General features: G+C 46.2%; 1 protein-coding gene across 1 annotated transcript in view; it reads right to left on the bottom strand.

Moving 5' to 3' along the window:
- The window catches only part of KNTC1 (kinetochore associated 1), a 295,100-nt gene that overhangs the window by 148,796 nt on the left and 120,233 nt on the right, over nucleotides 1–26,071 (bottom strand). The window contains exons 20-30 of the mRNA XM_088449172.1: nucleotides 23,516–23,577; nucleotides 23,313–23,424; nucleotides 23,066–23,209; nucleotides 20,560–20,616; nucleotides 15,082–15,183; nucleotides 14,816–14,935; nucleotides 14,583–14,726; nucleotides 14,063–14,161; nucleotides 13,854–13,957; nucleotides 7,948–8,050; nucleotides 7,726–7,860 (exon numbers count right to left, since the gene is read on the bottom strand). Of these exons, the coding sequence (XP_088305298.1) occupies nucleotides 7,726–7,860; nucleotides 7,948–8,050; nucleotides 13,854–13,957; nucleotides 14,063–14,161; nucleotides 14,583–14,726; nucleotides 14,816–14,935; nucleotides 15,082–15,183; nucleotides 20,560–20,616; nucleotides 23,066–23,209; nucleotides 23,313–23,424; nucleotides 23,516–23,577 (1,182 nt within the window). The remainder of the gene's footprint in view (nucleotides 1–7,725; nucleotides 7,861–7,947; nucleotides 8,051–13,853; nucleotides 13,958–14,062; nucleotides 14,162–14,582; nucleotides 14,727–14,815; nucleotides 14,936–15,081; nucleotides 15,184–20,559; nucleotides 20,617–23,065; nucleotides 23,210–23,312; nucleotides 23,425–23,515; nucleotides 23,578–26,071) is intronic.

The following is a 26,071-nucleotide window of genomic DNA, read 5'->3' as shown; positions in this document are numbered from 1 at the left end:
CACGAAGGTATGGACAGAAGACCACGTAGCAGCCTTGCAGATCTGGACTGCAGAGGCACCACGTCGAGCTGCCCACGAAGGGCCCACAGACCTAGTGGAATGAGCCTTCAGAGAAGGAGGAACCGGCAGGCCTTCATGAAGATAAGCTTCAGAAATAGCCATACGAATCCAGGCTGCCAAAGTTTGCTTTGAAGCAGGCCAACCCTTTTTACGGAAGCCATAGAGGACAAACAAGGCGTCCGACTTCCTAGAGGAAGAAGTGCGGTCAACATAAGTCGTTAAGGCCCGCACAACATCCAAAGTGGCCTCACCCACTGAAACCAGGTGAGTTAAAGGCCGAAATAACTATTTCCTCGTTAACATGAAACTGGGAAACAACTTTGGGAAGAAATTCAGGACGAGTGCGCAGCACTGCCCTGTTCCCATGAAAAATCAAGAAAGGGGGTCTACAACAGAGAGCCCCTAAATCAGAAACACGTCTGGCCGAAGCGATAGCCAGAAGGAAAACAGTCTTAGCTGTTAGCCATTTAAGATCCACTGAGCCCAGTGGTTCAAACGGCGGTCCCTGGAGAGCCCTCAGGACCACAGCCAAATCCCAAGGCGCCACAGGTGGAACAAAGGGCGGCTGAATACGGAGAACACCTTGCATAAAGGTGCGCACATCCGGGATTGTAGCAATCCTACGGTGAAACCAGACAGACAGGGCCGAAACCTGTACCTTCAAAGAAGCAAGGCGAAGCCCATGATCTAGTCCCGCTTGTAGGAAGGCGAGTATCCGAGACAGACGAAATTCCCGCGGTGCATAACCTCTCGGTCGACACCACTGGAAGAACGTATGCCACACGCGATTGTATATCCTCGCGGAAGACGGCTTCCGAGCTCGTAACATGGTACGCACCACAGAGCTGGAAAACCCCCTGGACCTCAGCATGGATGTCTCAACAGCCACGCCGTCAAAGACAGCTGAGTCAGGTCCGGGTGAAGACAGGGACCCTGTGACAGAAGGTCCGGTCGTAGCGGCAACCGCAGAGGACTGTCCACTGACAGACCTTGAAGGTCTGAGAACCAGTGCCGTCTGGGCCACGCGGGAGCTAACAGGAGCGTCCCTCCTTCCTGTTTGAATTTCCGGATTACCCGTGGAAGAAGGGAAATCGGAGGAAACAGGTATGCGAACCGGAACGTCCACCGGACGGACAGAGCATCCACCAGAGACGCCCCTTCGTCTCTTGTGCGAGACCCGTACACCTGCAACTTGTTGTTGTGCCGGGACGCCATGAGGTCGATCTCTGGAAGACCCCATCTGTCCACCAGTAGTTGAAAAACGTCCGGGTGCAGGGACCATTCCCCTGGATGAACGTCCTGGCGACTTAGAAAGTCCGCCTCCCAATTTAGCACTCCCGGGATGAAGACCGCTGATATGGCCGGAAGATAGCGCTCCGTCCATACCAGGATCCGAGTACCTCCACGAGAGCCGCCCGACTTCGGGTACCTCCTTGCCTGTTTATGTAGGCCACGGTGGTAGCATTGTCTGAGTGGACCTGTACCGGACGAACCTGGAGAACCCGATGTGCCTGCCGGAGAGCATTGAAGACCGCACGGAGTTCCAAGATATTGATTGGAAGCTCCGCTTCTGTCGGCGTCCACCTGCCCTGGAACAAGTGTGGACCCGAAACTGCTCCCCAGCCCCGAAGACTGGCATCCGTTGTCAACAGGACCCAATTTGGAACCCAGAACGGACTTCCCTTGCTGAGATGGGTCGTCTGTAACCACCAGGCAAGGGACAGGCGAACCTCCGGGGTGAGCACAATCGTTTGGGACTTCAGAGACTGAGGCAGCCCATTCCACTTGGACAGGATCAGGTGCTGCAGAGGTCTGGAGTGAAACTGGGCATATTCCACCATGTCGAACACCGACACCATGGAGCCCAGTAACCTCATCGCCGAGTGTAGAGACACCCGGCGGCTGTGCAGACAACTGTGCACCCTCGACTGTAAAGCAGAGATCTTTTCCCCCGTCACGAAGATCCTTTGCTGTCCTGAGTCCAATAAGGCTCCGAGGTGCAGAATCCGCCGAGACGGCATTAGAGAGGACTTCTGCCAGTTGATTAACCAGCCGTGCCGTTGCAGTAGCGCAATGGTCAGGTCCAAGTGGCGTAGAAGGAGCTCGGGAGATCCTGCCACTAATAAAAGGTCGTCCAAGTACGGCAACATACGGACTCCCTGCAGCCGCAGAGAAGCCGCCATGACCGCCATCACCTTGGTGAACACACGTGGTGCTGTCGCCAGGCCAAAAGGTAACGCCCGAAACTGGAAGTGGTCGCTGCGGATTGCAAACCTGAGGAACTGTTGATGGCGCGAAAGAATAGGGACATGCAGGTAAGCGTCCAATGACACCATGTAGTCCCCAGGTTCCAGCGCCAGAATGATGGACCGTAGGGTCTCCATCCGAAACTTCGGCACCCACAAAGACTTGTTGAGAGCTTTGAGGTTTAGAATCGGACGATACGACCCATTGGGTTTCTGCACCAAAAAAAGATTTGAATAGAAACCCTGGCCCCTCTGGGAGAATGGAACAGGCACTATAACTCCAACCTGGAGCATAGTGTGCAAGACCTTCCGCAGCTCCGTGGCCTTGTTCCGGTCTGATGGTTCTGATGGTAGACCCGTGGTGAAGAATCGAGCCGGGGGTCTGTGCCGGAAAGAGAGGGCGTACCCTTGGGAGACCACCTCGAGAACCCAAGTGTCTGTCGTGGTAACCGACCAACACCGGGCCAACTGCAGCAGGCGGCCTCCCACTTTGGGATCCCCCAAAGGGAGGCCCGGACCGTTAGGCCGCAGGCTTGTCATCTGGCTTAGGGGCCGGACGTCTGGTACTCCATGCCTGCTTCCGGGGCTTGGCCGATTTCTTAGGACCAGCCTGTCGAGGAAAAGACTGTGGTTTGGGCCTGCCCTGGGCCCTATAAGACCGAAAGGACGATGGTCCAGAACCAGAAGGAGCAGCGGCCCACGGGAGACATGCCGATTTGGCTGCCACCAGCGTGGCCACAATCTTGTCCAGATCCGGACTGAAGAGAACTTCTCCGGTAAATGGCAACGCCTCCAAACCATTTTTGGAATCAGCGTCCGCCTTCCAGGATCGCAACCACAAGGTGCGGCGAGCAGCCACCGCTGCTGAAGAAATTCGAGACACCAGGGTACTAATGTCTAAGGCCTCGTTGATATAAGTGGCCGAATCACGGAGATTACCAATCAACTCCGCCTGATCGGCCGGACAGTCGGAATCAAAAGACGCCTCTAATGAATCCGCCCAGCACTCCATCGCTCTGGCAACCCAGCAAATGGCCATAGCCGGCCGTGCTGCCCCCCCCCCGCAAGGGAATAAGCGGTCTTCAGGCAGATCTCCACCTTGCGGTCCGTAGCATCCTTAAGGGAGGACATGGATGGCATCGGCAATGTGGCACTACGGACAAGACGGGTCACGTGAGAATCCACCTGTGGAGGGGATTCCCACTTTGCAAAATAATTATCCGCGAACGGATAAGCCACTGCCAGGCGCCTTTGCGGCTGGTAACGTTTGCTAGGCTGTTTCCACGCCTCCTCTAAATGGTCCACTAACTGACCCGAAAGAGGAAAGACTGTGGCATCGCCCTTCATATCTTTAAAAAAGGCATACTTGGATTTAGCCGCTGGGGGAACTTCGTCCTCAATCACCAAGGCTGTGCGGACTGCGCGAATAAGTCCAGGAATATATACTTTGGACTTCGCGTCAGCGTCCTTAGTATGGAGAGGTTCCTGATCGTAAGGATCCAGAATCTCCCCATCATCAGACGTCCCTTCGTCATCCTTATAAGGAGCCGACAGAGACGCCACCGGCTGTTTATGTGGCCGCATCACAGACTCCCCTTGCAACACATCCGACAAGTGCTGTACAGAACTCGTCAGGGAGTTAACCCGTGCCGGCTCCAGAGAAACCGGGAGCGGAGAAATAGGGAGACTGTGGGGTACCACCAATTGTCGTGGGAAACCCTGCATGGGTGACGACACCACTGACTGCTGGGACAAACCCATCTGCGTAAACGCGGGCTGCGGAGCTAACTGGCCCACTAAGGTCGTAAGCGCCTGAGCGAAACAAGCCCAGGACGGCTCCTGTACCGGTGTTGTAACCGTAATAGGCCGCGTCATTGACAAACACTGCCGGCAGAGGCCCTCGGCGCTACCCTCCCCCTCCGCTAACGGTACTTTACACGTAGTACACTGTAGCCGGAGAGGAAAATCACTTTCAGACATGATGGCACCAAGTATGTGACCCCTCTCACCAACTATATATTAAATAGGCGAGAGACCACCCTGCAGCACCGCACCGCAAGGGCTTAGCAGAAAGGACAGTAATAAAGCTGACAGTCAGAAGAAAAGTTACAGGCAGCAGCGCTAGCACAGTCACATACAATGCAAAGAAAAATCAATTCCCGCACTAACAGCGCTGATCACTCAACTACGCAGACACAGGGCCTGGTAGGACACAGCGCTGCATACACAGACCTGCCACAGCGGAGGAGAGGTATGCGGGGGGACCCAGACCACGAATCTTCCGTCCAGTGCTTCCAGCAGCGTTCACCATGCGTTCAGGAAAGATGGCCGCCGAGGAGCAGAGAGGAGGCTGGCCTGGGGGAGGAGCGCTGCTACAGGACCAGTCGGCAGTGTGCAGAGAGGGCTGTGTGCAGCGGGGGAGGCGCCGGCTGTGAGACAGGGAAGGCGCGCTCCCCTGGCATGCATTTAACCCCCGGGACGCCGCAGCGCTACCGCTCTGCTGCGGTCCGCTGTCCCAGGGGGGTAGTGGAAGCGCAGGTTCTTACCTGGCTCCACGCTGCAGCCAGTCCCCAGGGAGCCCCCTGCCTGGGGACTCTGGACCATGTAACAGCGGGGACCCACCGCGGGACCCCGCTGCTTACCTTGCTGTCCCCCTTGAATCCGGCCATGGTCCGGAACATCTGGGGTCACCGCTAGCTGTGACCCCAGATGCTCACCAGCATCCCCAGATCGGTACCGGCGTTCTGGTACCGGCGGGGGTGTAGGGAAGACAGCATGGACGTCAGGACTGACTGTCCATGCTGTACATCCAGATATGCATCCACAGCTGCATGAAGAAAAGCTTCAGGGGCTCTTCTAGCCCCCACTCCAACAGGTGCACCCGACTCCGGCCGGGCACCAAATGAAACTGAGGTGCCTTGGCTCGGGGGTGGGGTATAGGAGGGGGACCCTAGTGCATCCTGGGAGGCTGAAAGCTTAACTCTATGGTGCCCGATGACTGACGTCACACCTATACCCCAAGGTATCCTGTGGATACCCTATGGACCCTGAAGTAGAAATACTGGTCCTTTCTGATGCTTTCGCAAGCTGCAGGAACTTACTGCTCATTTATGGTAGAGTGTAACACACAACAGCATGTGACAATACTCACAGATACTTAGCTTTATATATGTGAGATATCAGAAACATCCTGACTACTCCTGTAAGAAGGGTATGAATCAGAGATAGAGACAGTTGGAAGAAATGACAGTTTGGAGCTGAAAGTTTGTGAAAAAAAATAGACACAGATAGACAGCGCTAGAATAAGTCATATAATGCAGAAATAAACCTGCACTATAATCAACTACGCAGACTCAGTGTCTGGTAGGCAATAGTGCTGCATACACTGACCCAAAAGGGAGAGGTACACAGGGGGACTGGGCACACGCTGGCCAGAGAGAACTGCGACATTGCCACCAAGAAAATGGCCGCCGGAGAACTCAGAGGAGGCGTGGCCCGAGGAGAGCAGCTCAGCATAGCCAGACCACAGTGGAAAGGCGCGCAGAGCTAAGGGGAGGAGCCAGCTGTTAAACAGAGAAGACTGCCTCCCCTGGCTGGCAATTAACTCCCAGGACGCTGGAAATTATTTCAGCGTGTGTCCCTGGTGGTCTAGTGGAAGCACAGAGTATTAGGGCCTGGCTCCACCTGCCGTCATCCCCGGGGAGTCCCCAACTCCCTGAGGAAAGGTCTCCTCAGCAGGTCACCGCACATGGTGGCCCGCCGCTTACCTGATCCCCGTGACATCCGCCCGCAGTCCAGGGATCCCTCGGGGTCCCTGCTAGGCAAGACCCCGGGGGTCTATGCCGAGATCCCCGGATCAGTACCAGCGCCTCGGCATCGACGGGGTGACGGAGCGGCAGCTCGGACGTCCGCTGGACTGTCCGCTCTGCAGAACAAAATGAAGAATCTTCTTTGCAGCCTTCAGGGGCTGAACAGCCCCACTGCGTTCCCAGCGACCCAACTCCAGCCGGGCATTTAACGAACTAACGTGCCTCTGGCCCGGGTGTGGGGTATAGGGGAGGATCCAGTGCATCCTGGGAAGAAAAAGTTAACTGCGTGGATGACTCTGCCATGACTATACCCCTAAGGTCTCCCTGTGGAGCCTATGGACCCAGAAGAAAACATGGTAACTGAGAACAATGTGAGGATCTCTTTAGTAGCCCTCTCTTAGCAGTGTTTTCAGTGTTAATAAGAAGCATGATATGCTTGAAATGGGATGCAGTCATAATCCAGACCGCTGGGATTCCGGCGTGCAGAATGCTGGAATCCCAACACTGGAATCCCGGCCGCCAGAATCCCGAAGGTAAGTAGCGGGGTTTGGGGGAAGTTAGGGTTAGGCACTAAGGGGGGAGGGTTAGGTTTAGAGTGCAGGGAGGGGGAGGTTATGTTTAGGCACCAGGGGGGGAGGTTCGGTTCAGGTACCGGGGAGGGCGGGGTAGGGTAGGGAGAGGGGGAGGGTTAGGATACCTTTCGGGATGCCGGCGTCTGGATCCTGACCGCCGAGATCCTGTGCACCCTCATACTGTACTCACCCTGACCCCACCAATTCTAGAGGTGACTCATTCTAGTGGGGATGAGTACAGGATGCCGGCGATCAGGTCAAAATCCTGCCTGCATCCCGACAGGGTTAGGATATCGACAGCTGTCGGTAGGTATCCTAACCACGCCCATATCCCTACCCTAACCCTCCCCGTGCCTGAACCTAACCTCCCCACCCTAGTGCCTAAAACTAACCTCCCCCTCCCGGCACCCTAAACCTAATCCTCCTCCCCTAGTACCTAACCTTAAGCCTCCCCCCAACCCCGCTACTAACCTTCAGGATGCCGGCGCTGGGATTCTGACAGGTGTCGGCATTTCGTATTCTAAGCGCCGGCATCCCGTGTGTCGGGATACTAAACATATCCCTTCTAGAGTATACATACAAAGGTAAAAATCGCTTTAATCTACTTAACATTTGACAGTATTACATATAACCAACTGTAACTTTAGCTAGACTTAAACTAATGCATTAGTTTAACTTGCTTAGGAGAATTAAACGGTTAGACTAAAAAATTATTTCACTATCTTGATAGGATGATTTTCCTTAACTTGTATATTAACAGTTTTAATATAAAATTCAAGGTGGGAAGAGCCTTCCTTATTAGAATCCCTTATCAATGTGCTTAGAACTTAGCCAACATGAAGGCTGGCACACTGCGGCCCTTGCATAATAACCTGTGAGCAGAAGGAACAGGTGCGTTTCCTGATGCCAATTAATATGTGCTGCATTACATACAGTTGCATCCCAGTTGTGCCATTTTGTTTAATATGTGGTTGCTGGTTCTATTACCACTGTATAATGTCAAAACAGGAGAAAGGGAAGCACACCACACAAACCTACCCTGTTCATGTAAATTAGCTGCACAATCCTGAAGATGTAGACCTCTACTGTAGGCAACCTATATGCTTGGGCAATTTTTAATACATCCTCCAGAGATGATGGGGAATCTTGTTTTAGGATGTATTTTATTAAACCCTACAAAAAGAAAAATATCAACTAATTAGATCATAGCAACAATTACAAGTAAAAACACAGTTCCAGCATACATAAGGAGTATCTCACCATGATTTGTTTATCATTTGAAAAATTGAAACCTCTTATTCCATAGTCTCGCAGAAGTTTGTTCATCTCCATAAGTCTGTAGCTCTCCTGAAGTAATGTCACTCTAATTAGAACACAAAACATTAGCTTACACAAAGGAAGACGGCACCAAGTAGTTTGTTCTTTAACCACTTAACTGACAAAATGTTTTTTTTTTTTTTTTTTTTTTTTTAAATGCCCCCAAAATTGTCGGCTTTTTTTTTTTTTAATTAGCAAATTATGTAAATAATAACTATTTAAATATATATTTTTTAATATAAATGTAAAATCATGTTTAAATGTGGTAATAAAATCAATCATTTTGGGGATGTTTTTGACAAAAAAAAAACCAACAACTTTATACTGTAGTTTTAAATAACCTGCTGGCTGGGTGGGGGCAACGAAGCGAGGGACAGGTGTGTGTGTATAATAAATATATTATATATATATATATATATATATATATATATATATATATATATAAACACACACACACACACACACACACACACACACACACACACACACACAAACTCACAGACATACATACACACTGTCACTCAGTAGACACTGCCAGATCACTGTTGCCAGCAGTGATCGGGAAATTGGGGGGCAGAGGCGCCGCTGATAAACCTGCTGTATGCTTCTAGTGCAGATACAGCAGCACTGTGAAGCTGGCGGAAGGGGAGGGAGGTCCCGGGGCAGGAAACAGCCAGCAGACGCAGCGGATGCTACAAGCTGTGCTGATGCGGCTGCTCTCACTGAAGGCAGTCTGGAAGAGATGTGCCACCGGCTGGACATAGTGAAGCAGCCACGGTGACTACCAGGAGTTGCGGCTACTGCCTTCTTTGAACATGCCGGGAGGGGTGAAGCCAGCTTCCCGATCACTGCGGGACACAGAGACAGCCGCGGCTACAAGGAGCCGTGGCTACTGCTTCTATGTAAGCGATGACTGTCCTTGCAGCCACGCTGGGAGGTGGGTGATGTTGGCTGCCCGATCACTGTGACCAGCAGTGATTGGGACACAAAGGAGGGGGAGTCGAGGGAGCAGAGGGACCAGGAGGTCCCTTTGATATAGGCGGCTGCGGGAAGATTAGTTTCCTGCAGCCGCCTAGTAGGCATTTCTGACTGGTTGCATCAGATGCGCCCAGTCTGGTGTTGTCGCATCTGATACGATCATGCCAGGCAAGTGGTTAAGGAGGGGTCTGCTCAGTTTTCTGGACCATAAACTTCTTTATAGAAGACATCAAAACTACTATTTCATGATTATAGCGGTTGGAAAATGCTAATGGTTTATGTGCCATTAGAATTATAATTTACAACAAACTTAAAGACAAAATAATGAAAAAAAATCATAGTACTTCTGGATAAACTGAGAGTCCCATTAGAATAGAACGCATCATAAATCAGAGCCAGAAACACAGATATTGCAATACCATGTAATAGGATCAAAAATTCCATGCGACCACCAAAACGTATACAATATTTAAAATGATCATAAAAGAAACCAGACGGAAAATAGGTGCAACCTGCCAGTCTGTGCAATCACCTTCCAAACGCAACAGGTGCACTTGGCTCTTCAGCAGATCAGAGGACTCGTCCTGTATGTCCGTCAATTAGCATAATTTATTAAGGAGCTAAATATTTCTTCTCCATTACAGATAGACACATTTGTGCAGGTTTGGATTATATATGACATTCACTTTGTCGACATGGTCATAATGTCAACATTAAATATGTTCATAATGTTGACATTTACTATGTTGACATTGTTAGAATGTCGACATTCCGGATTTTGTGTCATTCTGTCCCTAACCCTGACGGGAACACTAACTCTCATGGAAATGTACACATTATGAAATTGTTGACATTTTAATCATGTCGACATCAATATTGACTTACTGCTGTCAACATTGTGAATGTTGCGAGCCCGGAGCATGGTGGGAATGGAGTCTGGAACCCCGCTTCATTGAAAGATCGCGGTGAATGTTGACTTGTTAAACGGCAACTTAGGGCTTGTTTCAATTCAGCGCGAGTAGAATAGTGCCAGGAAGTTGGTCCCAGGGCTATTCAATTCAGCGCGCTGTTTAGTCCGACTATTACAAGTTAAGTCAGGGAACGCCAGGACTTAACCTGGCTGTTTAGTGGTTTAGTTGTGAGAACCGGCATTCTCCAACTAAAGTGCCAGCCGAAAGGCAAACAGCCTCGTGGCCAACACTTTAGTCGGATTTCTCCTCGCACCCTCAGGAGGCTGTGAGAAGAAATCCTGTAATCGGCTTCACAGCGCGCTGAATTGAATAGCTCCGGGAGCTCCCTCCCAAGGCTATTCAACTTTCGCTAAATTGAATCGGCCCGTAGTGACTGCATACTATAGCTGCATTTCTATTTATTTAGGAGTGGAGGATAAGGTTTCCTTTGGTTGAAAAGGAGCAACATTGAGATATAATTTTTTTTATGTACAAAACATGATGGAAAACAATGCTGTTATACCTGATACTACAATACGTAAATATAAACAAGTTGTAGTCATTAGGTTGACATTTACAATGTTGATATCACAATGTCAACAGCTATGATGTTGACATTGTTAAAATGTCTACAGGTAATGTGTCAACAGTCTCAGACTGTCGACATTATCAGAATGTTGACATTAGTATTAGGCCGTTGGCGGGAGGGTTAGTGTTAGGCTGCGGTACTAGAGCGAAGGTAAGTGATAAGAGAAAAAATAAACTTAAGTGACAGTCACAAGACCACCGTGTCATGGAAGCCGCTGCAGCTGTCAGGAGCATTTAAGTCAATGCTTGCTGGGCCACCAGAGACTATATGCAGACATTCCAACATGTCGGCATGTCATCTCTATCGACACAATGAATGGCAACATTATGACTGTCGTCGTATCATCAGGGCTGACAACAGGAATCTTGGGGCTTGGTGCTAGCAGGGAGCCACTCTTACCTTGTGAGAAGGAGCTTCCGGCTCTCCCCAGCGTCCGGCTGCAGCATGCGTCCACAGCCGAAGTCAATGACCCAGTCGCCAGTGCTGCGGGCCCGGCGCTTGGTTGGTGGAGCGGCAGTGACGGCGCCCTGTAGGATGCCCTGCACCGCTTGCTCAGAAACATAAAAAAATGTAATTAAAATATGAGGGGACATCTAATACATCCCCCCTGACAAGGTACCAAACTACTGCCCATGGCACCAAACTAAAAACTGAGGTCCCAGTGGCAGGGGGCTGGGTATAGAGGAAGGTGGGCTTGCGGGTAAGTTTTAACAACCCATTCTGTCCTTTCCAGGCTATACACGAAGAAAAGGTGGTAACTTTGAGCTTTAAAACCTGGGGCTATTCAATTACAGCCCCTTTTTCACCCCCATTAAATTATAGTGCCAACGGGCGTTAACACAAAATCGTGCAACTTTTTACCGTCAAATGAGTCTTATTTGCAAAGCTTCTGCTTATTAATATTATATGCGGCATGCCTATAATCTGTGTGCGACTGCGGCTGTATCTGCATGAGAAATGCTACGTTACAGAGTCAGCAGCTGTGACCCTAACGTAGTATTTAGCATGTAGATCCACCCGCAGTCGCACACAGAATATAGGCATGATGCATATTTTAATCAGCAGAAGGTGCTGGTGAGTCCTATTGATATCGCATTTAATGGTAAAATGTCACACAAAAGACGCTCTGCGCTACAGAGTCATGCCATGGCATGGTGCGACTAGAAGGACTGTTTAACATGTAAGGAAGAAAGATGTATGTGGATACATCTGTATCAAGCTTTGCTATGTGGAAAGAGGATTTTCTTTCTGTATCTCAATTTGCTTCTTATTTAAAACTTAATTTCACCATATCGTTTCTGTTGCACTACACTACAGTACATTTTTGGGATATGACCCTTTTAGCACAGTGCACAAAAGTTATTGCTTCAAAATTTTCAAAGTCTATCAATTCAATAGATCAGCTTAACTGCAGTTAAGGACGAGTAGAACTATGACTCAGCACTGCAGATGTTCAAATTGGGAGGAAACGTACCCAAAAGACCTCGCTTAATAGTTGGTGTTTATTTAGTTATTTTTATTTATTTCAGCAACATATCACTACTGTAAATAAAAAAGAAGGGGACGTGACAAAACGGAAAGCAGTGGTGGGAAACCCCCCTGTCTTCACACCAGGCCACATAAGAACGCCAGATGCGATGACAATGAGCTGACTTAACCGGTTTGCGAGCCCGGAGCATGGTGGGAATGGAGTCTGGAACCCTGCTTCATTGAAAGATCGCGGTTTCAACAACCACGCCATTAAAGACATCTGCTGTAAAGCTGGCCACACACTAGACCAACTTACATCCAACCAGCCAACTTGTTGATTGGTTGGAATGAAAATCTGGTAAGGTATGGGAGTAACTGATGATCAGCAATTTGCTCCTAAATGCCAGAAAACAGATGAAAATGGTTGTTCAGACAAGTTTGTTAATGGCTGATCTAAACAATTTGTTCAACCAGCAGTTTTTGTCCATTTTCCGGCATTTGGGAGCTAATTGCTGATTGTCATTTGCTTTCATCCCTTGCCAGGTTTTCATTCCAACCAATCAACTAGTTGGCTGGTTGGGTGAAGGTTGGTCTAGTGCAGGGGTCTTCAAACTTGGTCCTCCAGATGCTGTGGAACTACACATCCCAGCATGCACTGCACATAGTTTTAGCATGCTGTTATATCAAAAAGGTGGCAGTGCATGCTGGAATGTGTAGTTCCACAGCAGCTGGAGGGCCAAGTTTGAAGACCCCTGGTCTAGTGTGTGGCCCGCTTAAGTCTGGGTATACGAACGGACCTCGTAGCAGAAGGTCTGGACGAAGAGGTAGTGGCCAGGGATCCTCGACGAGGAACAGCTGGAGATCTGAGAACCAGGCCCTGCATGGCCCGTTCAGAGCCACCAGGATGACTATTGCCACTTCTCGCTTGATCCATTTGAGGACTCGTGAAAGAAGGGGAAAAGGAGGGAAGAGGTACACGAGATCGTACCTCCAAGGTACTGTCAGAGCGTTGTTTGCCTCTGCATTCGGGTCTCTAGTTCTGGAGCAGTACCGTGGCCCTGATGGTGGTGTCTGGAGGCCACGAGATCTCCTGACTTGCTGTTGAAAAACATCCGGGTGAAGGAAATCAAATAAAATTGTGGGCTGAGCTCAGCCCCAAGTGACCGGCTCCCTCGGGCACAATTCTAAAACTGGGGCTTCTCAAAGATAGAGAGGGAGGAGTCAATCACACTTCTTTACCCCAGGAGGAACACTCATTGCATTGTTATATTGTTTGCTTGCATTAACATGGTGTCAAGGAGATTCTGCTCCCCACCCACATTTGTTTATTAATTGCTGTAAATCACAATTTGAGGGGCTGATTCAAAGGTGTACACAAACCTGATGGTTTGTGTACAACTCCAATGTTTAAAGATCCGTGCACTGTGCCGATATCACTCGCAGTACCCGAACGCCACAGCTTGATTGACAGTCTGCAGCTGTTTGGGGGCAGCGTCGGGTGACATCCCAGATTGTGGGTGCATGTCGGCCCCATTTCTGGGCATGCTGAAGCCAGTGGCTGTGCCCTTGTACAAAGATCACCTGCGTGAAAACACCAGCCACCCTGAGTAACCCAAAGGTCATGCAGAGTGATACGAATCTGCATCCCCGGGGAAAAACAGATCACAGAAGCCGGCAGGAGGTGTCAATTTACACAAGACACCTCCAGCGGCATTAGCTTATTTTAGCATCGCTGCTGCGGCCAAAGATGCAGCTGCGACGCTAATTGCGTACAACTCTGAATCAGGCCTTGTGTGAGTAGACCAGGCTTACTTTACCAGAACATCCATAAATTTATAGCAGTTGTCAGTTATTTTTCTTACTTTGAATGATCCATCTCCAAATGTTGCTTAACAAGCTGCTCCACTGCATCACTCCATGGCAACACAGCACCATACATTATTTGAAGTACAGCATCAAAGATTAGCTGAAAAAAAGGGAATAAGTAATTATATATGAAAAATGTTAAGACAATTTAAACAGGCATCCTTGTCAGGAAGCCATTGCCATAATGAAAAGTGAATTTACATACATCTGTATCTGACATGCAGCCAATCACAGCCATAGCCTTTGCTTCCCAAGCTGTTTCAAACAATGATGCAGAGCGAGAACTGCAGCGATCCAGCAAATCCTAACAGGAAATTAAAACAAAAAAGGACAAACACATAATATAAACACGTGAATTTAATTTTAAAGAAATACTTTAAAGCAAAATTTCACACATTGAGAAAAAATATGTAGAAAAATTATCCTTAAAACACACTCACACTACATGTTGAAACATTGGGGATTTTTTTCTTAACACAGCTGTATATGCATCACTATAGCAACCTAAAGTGTACATGCGATGAAGGAGAAAGAATGTGGAAGCTCTTTAACAAAGTCGTAAATAGAATAGAACAAGCTACTGCCATAGTACCTGCATCCCTCAATGCTACTTTGGGGGAATTAACATGCATCCACACAGTTAAATCCAATGTAAGCATTAATTGGGTCAATTATAAAAATTTGAGGCACCCAACATGTTTTTATTGTCTGGTAATTTGATTTACCTTAATGTATTGAAGTAAAAGTTCTTCTTCCTGAAGTTCATGTTGATGCATATAGGGTCTAATTACTTTTTCTAAAGTAGATGGGATAAGTTCAGGGGCCAAAACTTTATCCAACATACGGAACACAATCGTAGTTGTAGTCTCCTAAAATCACCACAGTATTGTCAAACTTGAGTAGAAAGCACAAAATTGTAATAATGATAAACAATCTTTGATGCCACAGACAAATTTACTTTTTCAAATTCAGAGAGGGCGAGTCGACAATTATACTTCCGGTACAGATCAACCAGTTCCTGTAGACTACTAACAAGCTTCATTAACTGTTTTACTTCCTCACAATCACGATCTTCTTCCTATAAAAACAGAAAGAGCAATGTATACATTTCTAATTTAAGAAAAAAATAGGAACGGAAAACTATTGTGAATGTTCACACGTAACTAAGTTAATGGAATGGCAAAAGTAGTAGTAAACCACAACAAAATATCAGACCCCACTTACCAGCGGTATCCAAAGCCAAGAGGCGGCAATGCCAAGGTCTGCTGGATTCTTGGATATAAAATATACTTCTGCCATCTCATAACCATTTTCAGGCCAGTTCACCTATTGAAAACAGTTGATAAATTGCCCGAACTATTCTCAGAAAAATAATTATTCTGCAGAAGGTAAAATAAACAAACAATGCAATGTCAGCACATATGGCCAAAGTGAGTCAGCCACTTTAACTACTTAACTAGCACGGTAACATGGAATGCAACCACTATCTGATGGGCATGCCCTGACAGTCCTCCCTGCGGGCCGCACCAGCTGCTCTCTGCAATAGTGGAGGCGGGAGCAATCCATGGCTAGTGTGTGTGTGTGTGTGGGCAATCTATGGCCATTGTGTGTGTTAGGGGGCATAAGCTATGGTGACTGTGAGGAGAGGACATAATGTGGCCACTGGGGAGGGGGGATGGATATTCTACAGCCACAGGGGGATCTATAGCAATGGAGGGTGGGAGAAAATCTATGGCCATTAGGGATTGGGGTGGTTAATGCACTAAAATGATTGCTTGCCAGTGGGGAGGTGAGGAGGATCTATTGAGAAAGAGTTTTGTTGTCACTGGCAGGGGAGTAGGGGGTGGGAAGGGCATCAATGGGGCCTGATGGACACTAGGTCCCTAGTCAAAGTCACTCCAATCCTTAAGCTACCTACACACTATACAATTATTGGGCCGATTTGCGAATAATCGGGTGATAGGCTCATCTATTGTATAGTGTGTATGAACGATCATTTCACCAACAAAACGGTAAGAAAACATCCACAAACGCATTCCTTCGATCTGATCTGTCAGTCAAGAACAAGAATTTTGGCTTCAAATTCCCGATATGGAGCAGTGTTTACATTCTCAATAATCTGCCCATGTTTCCGATGTTCTCCTGTCACTATGTCGTCATCCTTGTGGGTGGACATATGTAAAATCAGTGTGGTGAAAAATCGCTAGATTCTATGGAAAATTGCATAATATGTAGCACAGATATTGGAGCAGGCAATTTGCTGAAAAATCGCCCTGTTTCTCTTCCGAGAAAAAAAAATCTGACAGTGTTGTAGCTAGCTTTACACTTACAATCTTTTCCTGCTTCCAACACATCACCTTCAAGTGTTCACTTGCTGCCTAATATATCACACCCCTTGACAGGTGCCATTGTAACAAGATAATCAATGTTTTTCACTTCACCTGTCAGTGGTTTTATGGCTGATGGGAGATACTCTGGGCAATGTTCTGCTGGGAAACCTTGGGTTCTGGCATTCATGTGGATTTTACTTTGTCACGTACCACTTACCTAAACGTGGTTGCAGACCAAGTACACCACTTCATGGCAACGGTATATGACTATACTAGCTGGGATAGTCGGCATTGCCCGGGTTTAAGACTGGACCCTGAAGTACACCTGCAGCCTTAATTTGTTTACACTGTCCTCGTCTATAAGCCCATTCCACTGATCCTGAAAAGGACCCCACTGTTTGCCAACATGCATTCAAACAGTGGCGTAACTACCGTGGGAGCAATCGGTAAGGCTGATAGGGTGCCTGAGCTGCCTCTGTGGCCCTCCGCTACCCCTGCACCCAGTCACGCTCACAAGGTGGGCTGGTCCAGTAAGGGCCGTTAAGGGGGGGCCTGGGTGTCAACAATGTTGATTTGGTACCGGTCTGCCAGCTGTATTCAGCTGGCGTACTGGTAGGCAGTCATGGAGAGACCGAGCTGCCAGTCAGAGCTCGCGGACTGACAGCCAATCACCAGTGGCTGCTCCAGATTGGCTGCCATTCAGAGAGCTCAGATTGGCTCGCGACCAGCACCAGATTCATATTGCGCCGGCGTTGTCTGTCCATAGCTGCCGCTGCACCAGCTGTAGTTAGCTGGTGGCCCTGCCTCAAATCCACACCTCCTGGCTGCTGATGGCACACACGGGGAGGCGAGAGGCTGCTGGAGAGACACGGGGAGGTGAGTTGCTAGAGAGTATAATGTGTAAGAGGCACTACTATTGTGTCAAATAATGTGCTATATGGGGCACTACTACTAATTGTCATAAACTGTAAACGGCATTACTGTGTGGTAGATTGTGTAAGGGGCTCTACTACCGCGTGGCATAATGTGTATAAGGGGTACTACTGTGTGGCATAACCTGAATGGGCTCTGTGTGGGGACAATGTATGTGGGTTTTTTTGCCTCCGTGGGGGACCCTTTTAAGATCTTGCTGTGTGGTCTACAAAGTTCTAGTTACGCCCTTGCATGCAAACACAAAGGGCTGACAAATACATATGGTCTTTTTAAAAAAGGACTACAGACGGGCATACACTAAACAATTATCAGGGTTATCCGCCCGATATCAGCGGATACCCCCCGATAATTGTCGTATGAACGCAGGCGACCGAGGGTAAAATATTGATCGGTTGGGCATGCCAGATTGTCGGGCATGCCCGTCTGATGCAATATTTTGTTAAAGGTCAGCTGCATCGGGCAGTGTATCCCCTGCCGCGGACAACTGACACATTTCCCCTGTTCCTTCACAGGGAAATGTCTCCTCCCTGGAGGCGGAGCGCAGATATCAGGGCCAATACACTGAGATATCTCACAGTGTATGCCCGCGATATCTGCAGGGTGACAGGCTGCCAGATAAAATGTCTGTCGGTCTGACAGGCATTCTATAATATTATTATTATTAACAGTTATATAGCGCATACAAATTCTGCTGCGCTTTACACAGAATATCTGTCTATTCACAACAGTCTTTGTCCCAGTGGAGCTTACAGTCTATATTCCCTAGCATATGCTCACACATATACACACTAGGGTTAATTTTTGTTGGAGGCCAATTAACCTACCAGTATATTTTTGGAATGTGGGAGGAAACCAGAGTACCCGGGGGAAACCCACGCAAGCACAGAGAGAAAATACAAACTCCACACAGTTAGGGCCATAGTGTAAAGCTGGCCACACATCTAAAGATTATCTGTCCAACCAGCTAACTAGTTGATTGGTTAGAATGAAAATCTGGTAAGGTATGAAAGCAAATGACAATCAGCAATTTGCTCCCAAACACTGGAAAATGGACAAAAACTGTTGTTTGAACAAATTGTTTAGATCAAACATTTAAAAAAACTTGTCTGAACGACCATTTTCATCTGTTTTCTGGCATTTAGGAGCAAATTGCTGTTCATCAGTTACTCCCATACGTTACCAGATTTTCATTCCAACCAATCAACTAGTTGGCTGGTTGGATGCAAGTTGGTCTTGTGTGTGGCCAGCTTCAGTGTATGCCCAGCATAACTCTGGATTTAAATATGAACTTTGCAGGAGTCAAACTTTGATACCTGGTCAGCCTTTTGAGGTTGAAAGGATACTTTTGTAGCTTTCCCACAAGTTTTTGGCAGACAGACAATTTCCACTGGAGCCAGCCTAGGAACCTGTGCAATGTAAGAGTGTGCCTATTTTTAGGGGATTGTGTGATAGTGTGTGGCCCTGATGAAGTTCAAACCTAAGCATAAACCTAATCCTGGTCAAACTACTCCACCATGCCAAATTTGGTGGAGCTAGGTCCAAAACTCTAGCCATGCATAAAGGTCAAACAGACGGACAGACAGACTTTCTCGCTTATTATATAAATTACTGAAGTACATACACAGCAAGTAGTGTAGCTCTAAAACTAGAGCTAATAAAACATTCTGAAATCATGTTAGTTTTTCTTGGCCTCAAATTAGCAAAAGTATAACTATTTTTTAGAAAATAAATTAAAAGTATTTCTTTGTTGTACAGTGTTATCTACTATTTGGAATAAAATTAAATGTGTGCACTGTGTAGTATGATATTTAATGTGTGGCATAATGTGAATTGTGGGCACTACTATGTGGCATAATTTGGATTGTAGGCACTACTGTATAACAGAACATGATATGGGGCACTACTTTGTGGCATTACATAATATGGTGGCACTATTGAGTGTCATGTGAATTTTGGACACTATGGGCTTGATTGAGAGGTGGACGCAATGTTGATGTTTGCACAGTTGAGCAATTTGCTACGGCGCATACACACAGGAGTCCTGAAAACCCATACAGCGCATCCATTTCTGCGAGTGTACACAGACTGCAGCGTATGGGATTGCTCCTACTTGAGTTGGTGGCGGAAGTCATGGGCATTCCTGGGCAATAACGTGCAGGTGGCCTGGAGTGTTTGCAAAACAAAAAGGAACTCACATGGGTTGGTTATGGGAGTGTCACAGGCATGTCAGAAAAAGCAGCTGTGTTCTCATACGCAGATCCACAACTACAGAGGCGGTGTTTAGAGGAATTTGAGAGGAAATCACTGAGCAGGGCATAGGCTTTTGCAAGTGTCTACAGTGCATCGACGATGGACTGTTCAGAACCACCAACGCAGCTGCACTGTCCACAGACACTGAAAATGGGCGTCTCAGTGCTGGTTCTCTGTCACGCAAGGAGAATGCATTTGCATATTTTCTGCAGCAAATCCCAAAAAAATGCAATTATATCCACCTCTGAATTAGGCCCAATGTGTAGCATGTGAAATTTGGGCACAATGTGTGATATGTATTGATGGAACATTACAGTATATATAATTTTCCCTTCAAACTTAAAATGTACCCTCCTCAGTGGTCAGCACCCTGTCCCATCAAACTCTTAAGGTGCGTACAAACATAACGATGTTAGTAACCAACGATTTTAATGAACAATTTTCGTTCAGATTTTCCCTTGAAAAAGTGAACGAAAATCGTTCACTAAAAATCATTGGTTACTAAAATCTTGAACGATTTTCAAAAATGATGAACGATTTTTTAATCATGCATACAGTGAATGGTAATCGTTTGTTTATTCTGCACAACATGAACGATTTTCTGAACGAAAATAGTTTGTAGTTAGTCTATTCTGACTGTCCAACAAACTACGTGCGCGTTCACGTTTGAACGATTATGTAAACAAGCATCTTAGACATTTAAGAGCGGTATATGAAAGTATCAATACCCATCACTTTAATGCAACTACACAAAGTTATAAAGATTGTGCCTGCTGTTTGCTAGAGCAAACTCAAGAGGGACAGTAGTTTACCAATGTCTTGTGATCACAGCTTTGCAGCATCCAGAAAATGACAAAGCAGATACTTATTGATGACAGATTTTGTGCCTGGTAGCACAGAGGTTAAAACTATCTTTGGTTATTAGCTTATTGTAGGTATAATGTATCAACTCCCAGTCATCTTGAAACAATCCAATGACATCTTGCACCATAAGCTCAGAAGAATTGTGCAACCACAACAGAGGTGTCCTTTCACCTTCCCTGCAGTAACGCAACAGCTGGAGGTGGATATCAGTAAATGCACAATGTAACATGCCTGTGCAGAATCTATCAATATCTGTAACAGTGTACCAGATACCTATGCATCCACAAACGCTTCCCTTAAACTTAAACGGACTAGAATTACTTACCTTATCTGTTAGTTCTAGAGCTCTTGCTCTATGTTCCAGCCATTTTGCAACAATTTTCTATGGGAAATAAAACAAAAAATATAAATCAACAATTTGGTAACTATAATAATAGTATGAAAACATAATACTGTAATTACAGAAAGACTGCAACAAACGATTACTCTTCATTGTATTATTCCCATGTCACTAATTGCTCCTCCAATTGATTTAATTGTACACGCTATCTGGTTGACCTCTCCTGTCCATAATCTGGTGGAACACTTTAGGATAATGGGACTACTCCTGGAACAAAAACTGCTAAAATGGCTGGATTGTTTTACTCAATCCATCCTACTAGTCCTTCTCTCATGTCCAGGGCACTTTAATGACCCATGATGATTTAGGTAGGCCACAACTGTTGTGTTCTCTAATTGGACCATTATGGCTCTCTCTCAACAGGAACTGGTGCCCACTGCCTAAAGCGATAAAAACCACGCATTTTGAAATTAGATTGATATGGAACATACTCGAATGGAACTGTGCAAATCACCTTGACCATGAAAAACCATCTTTCCTTGGATCTTCATGCAAAGGTGAAAATCAACTTGTGTGTGAGAGCTAACACAGACCTCAAAAGTCCCTGTAGAGGGGAAGAAAAACCCCTACAGATACATATCGAACAGAAGTACAGATAAATAATTCACTGAGATGTGAGGTTGGACATTTTGAAAAGTGATGATAAAATTATGAGAAAAGGACTAGTCAGTCTCCATAACTAGAATGTGCAAATCTCAGGGTCATCCAGCTACAGGTATACAAATAAGTGTCCTTCGTGTTCATGGACACCATGAACTCGTTCTGTTCCATGCTGTTGATGACATTCCTAAGCACTCCATTTTGAACCTGAGGAACCGCTACCATATATTTGGTTCAAAATCAGTAGGAATAGCCCATCTGGTTTCTGACAGGTAGAAATTTTACAAAAGTCCAATACTACTTTTCAAGTCTGAAATATTTATTGTTGCCTTAAGTACTGAATGGTTTGCCTTAGCACAAAATGTTTCACTTGGTAGCCATCTGCAGATCATGTATCCTCAAATTACAATGTCTCTCACCCATGTATTGTTAATGCAATCTATCCACTGGTCCCTGAAGAGAAGCAAAGGGATTCACGCAACAGGAGATCCCAGTTGAACAGCTTGTCGTTAAGATGACTATTTTACTAATGGCTTGTGCGCTGTCCTGTTTACCTCTTTGCTGTACTCAATGAGGAGCAGAACTGAAAGCCCTGGGGATCGGATGCCTCACCTTAATGTGGGGATGAAAGGACTAAAACCAAAGCATTCTGTTAGGAGGCACTCCCCCTGCATCCCAGGAAATACTTCTATCCAGTTTGGGTCCAAACAAGGCCTCCTTCAAAAGTATGGAAGGGACTCCAGAGTCCCATGGGGACCTCTGCGTCACCCCCGTTTCCTGGAAGTGTCGAGGCCAGAGTCTGAAGCAGACTTTCTGGCCTCGGCTAAGGAGCTGCAAGGGGCAAACTCACGGTCTTGCAGAAGATCTGATGCTGCGTTTTAGGATGCAGCATTTGGCTCTGCGATACAGTCAGGAGGAGTTTGTTTAAACCAGGTGCCTCCTGCTGCATTTGTATAAGAGTCGTACTGTATTGTACAGCCACTTCCCAGCATCTGTGCAATACTCTACAACTCTGAATCAGGCCCAATATATGGTGATCACATTCAAGAAGGCTGAACTTTGCCTTCTTGTGGGATTGAATGAGAAGCATCAACTTGGAGTAGGTGCTGAAAAGATGTCACCTACCCAGAACTTAGGGATGTCAGGTGCCAAAAGAACAGTATCCTTAGTCACCCTTTATGCGGCACTACAATGACAACCCTGATGCACAGAGGACCCTGTGCGCACTCCACTTGTGCAGCTTTTGAGACTGGGTTAGTGTGGTACGGTATTTTACTCTTGAGCAGGAAGGCACTTACCATGGTGTATCGCCCAGTTGGTGCTGGGGGCATGGGGTACAGTGTCACTACCTGCGGTAGATTCGACTGGGTCCTACGGTGATCCCACACTGAGTTGGCTGACGGCAGGAATAGGTGCTGATAGCTGCACTTCTGCAGACTGGGCATCCCCAGTCAAAGTATACTAACCAAAATTACTTTAAAAAAACAAACAAAACAAAAAAACAAAAACTAGTGGTTGCCATATCTGGCCATGCTTGTGCACAGATGGTGTAATCAAACTGACAAAGGTACTAATTAAGGGCCTGATTTAGAGATGTACATAAACTCTGATGGTTTGCGCATATCTATGATATTTTGTGGTCTGCGCAGGCCCTGTACTGCACATTTGCATGAGTGATATGATGCAACGTTTGGAGCGGGGGTGTGGCTGGCCGGTGTTCCCAGAAATGTTAGGGTGCCTTGAGGACGGTGTTTGGGAAACCCTGCTTTAACCATTTTATAAAGTGGGGAACATGGGTTTAGAGGAAGTGGTGAGCATAATGTATTGATACCTGTCCTTTTGGCACAATTCTCCTTACAAAAGGAATCAAAGTGTTTTTAAACCAGAGACACAACTCTTGTGAAGGGATATTTGCAGGAATTGTGCTCAGGAGTTTCTCTAGCATCTTCTCATCAAACTTGCTTTCAAACTCTGCCTGTAAGAGAATGAAATTAATACAATTACTTAACGTAGTAATAACGTGTAAATAGGGTGCAACATAACATGGCAATTTATTACATTTTTATTTACATAGTTACCTGATGTCTAAGCCACAGATATTGTGCACAAGACAAATTCATCTCTTCCAGTTGAAAAATTATGTCTTTCAGCACATCATAGTTTTTTAAGAACTCTATCCATGCAATGCCACTGATGTTGGAGAAACAGAAGGAATAAAACATTTTAGAAATTTCTGCCTATTCTTAGATGTAAAATGAAAGTCTCAAAAATTAACACAGACCTAAATTTATCAGGTCCAAAGGCGCCATAGAATGTAGCCAGTCTGGCTTGGGCTCGTAGTACCTAAAAAAAAAAAAAAATTATATAAATTTTTATATATATTAAATAAAAAAATGAGATAGACATAGAGAGAGATATATAGATAGAGATATAGACCAAAAGATAGGGTGGCACTCCACGGGTTTGCACTATCACGTCTCTTATTACATCAACGTTATAGAACACCATACAGTAGTGCAGCATAAGCCTGCAGCCTCCACACTCTTCCAGACGCTAAAAGCGATGACGCCATGACGGCAGCAAGGTGACAAGCCAGTTAACATGACAATGTGTGCAAACCACCACCAATAAAAAACATATCTGTGTGTACATAGATCAAATAGACCAAAAACTTCTTTATAAACACTTACTATAGAATACTACATGAATATATCCTCGTCATGTTGTGTTCTAGAATAAGTGTGTTGTGTTCTAGAATAAGTGTTAATTAAGAAGTTGTCCGTATCCATAAGCATTAAGTTTTTGGTCTATTTCACCTATGTTCACACAGATACATGTTTTTTTTATTGGTGGTGGTTTGCACACATTGTCATGGTAACTGGCTCGCCCACTCCCCGCCGTCATCGCGATTAGCGCCCGGAAGTCAGTGGAGGCCGCTGGCTTTTGGTGCACTATGGTGTTCTATAGATAAGGCAAAACATTTTTGTACTAATTATCCTGACGAAAGGGGATGCGGCCAGGATACCGGCGGGCGCTATCCCAGCCCGACGATATAGCAACCCTGACATCCCGACATGGGACTAAAGATTAGCCCCACTACAAAATCCTGACACCCAGCATACCGAACGAATGTAAGCCGGGTGTCAGGATTTTGAGGGGGTGTAGGGTTGGGGGGAGGGAGGGTTAGGCACCACTAGGGGGGGTGGGGTCAGGCACCCCCCCGGGAGGGATAGGTGTAGGGTGTGGGGAGGGAGGGATTAAGTTTAAGCACTAGGGGGGGGGGGGAGGTTAGGGTTAGGCTAGGGAGAAGGTTAGGTTACTTACCTGCTGCAGTCGGAATTTCGATCCGTCGGGCTGCCGCGGTCGGTATTTGATCCGGCGGCTAAACAGCCGCCGGCATTTCATTCCGATTCAGACGAAAGATGTAAAGAATAAAGCATTTGAAACGTTGATGTAAAAAGAGACATGAAAGTGCAAATCAGTGGAAGGTCGCCCTATCTTTTGGTCTGTCTGTGGAAACCCCTTCCCAGGAAGTGATATCATTACAACCCCTTAAGTAATTAAGAGGCCATATGGGACCACAGGGTAGAAGGGCAGATGCCAATTTCAAAGAGTCTATAAGTGTAATCAAACTGGATTTTAAATGTGGAAGGGCTAAAGTGTAACATATCAATAGACTTTACAATGAGATTAATTGCTATATTACCCAGTATGCTCTCACCTGAGAACAGTGATAATGTGTGCACTCCCCCTCCATATTCGACGCTGACCTACTTCCACGTTCCAACATATGGAACGCAAACCGGAAGTCGGCGGTCACACCCAATTGGTGTATAGATGTGAACTACCCTCCAAGTATCCCTTACTTATATACACTCATTCCTTTTTAAAGATGTACCCCTGATGAAGTCCCATTTGCGGATGAAACGCGTTGGGTTTCCATCTATATCTGTGATTTTATATTTGATGTAAGCAACTCCATATGGAATTTACGGTTTTTATGGAATAAATATTACTTAATTTTTATATTCTTGAGGAAGTGTTTTTATTATTACTGACAGTGGCCAATTGGCCCTCTTTGTTTGGGTATATTTTTGGTGTAAGGGTATCTTTCAGCAAAACCACAAAGAACTGTCGCACATCTTGAAAACGGTGTTTTCACTATCCATTAAAATTCAAAGATCATCAAGAACTCAGTATCATTATATCCCTGAGAAGTAAAGAAAATCCACTATCTACCTCTCCATCTGGGACGGATTATTGGAGCACCTAGATTGCTGCTAACACCGACTATCACATTTTGGTTCTACAGTATATTCATATTTCATTTGTTTATGTGAGAGCCCACATATACACACACATTATATATATTATATATATACACATTTATATATACACACACACATACATACATACATACATAGTGCATCCGGAAAGTATTCACAGCGCTTCACTTTTTTCACATTTTGTTATGTTACAGCCTTATTCCAAAATGGAATAAATTAATTGTTGTCCTCAAAATTCTACACACAATACCCCATAATGACAACGTGTATAAAGTTTTTTTGCGAATTTTGCAAAATTAAAAAAAAAAAAACTTTGAAATCACACGTACATAAGTATTCACAACCTTTGTTGATGCACCTTTGGCAGCAATTATAGCCTCAAGTCTTTTTGAATATGATGCCACAAGCTTGGCACACCTATCTTTGGGCAGTTTCACCCATTCCTCTTTACAGCGCTTCTCAAGCTCCTTCAGGTTGGATGGGAAGCGTCGGTGCACAGCCATTTTCAGATCTCTCCAGAGATGTTCAATAGGATTCAAGTCCGGGCTTTG

Source organism: Taudactylus pleione, unplaced genomic scaffold, assembly GCF_031769625.1.
Source record: "Taudactylus pleione unplaced genomic scaffold, aTauple2 ptg000479l, whole genome shotgun sequence".
Classification (NCBI taxonomy): domain Eukaryota; kingdom Metazoa; phylum Chordata; class Amphibia; order Anura; family Myobatrachidae; genus Taudactylus; species Taudactylus pleione.
This window is presented reverse-complemented; position numbering and strand designations above follow the sequence as displayed.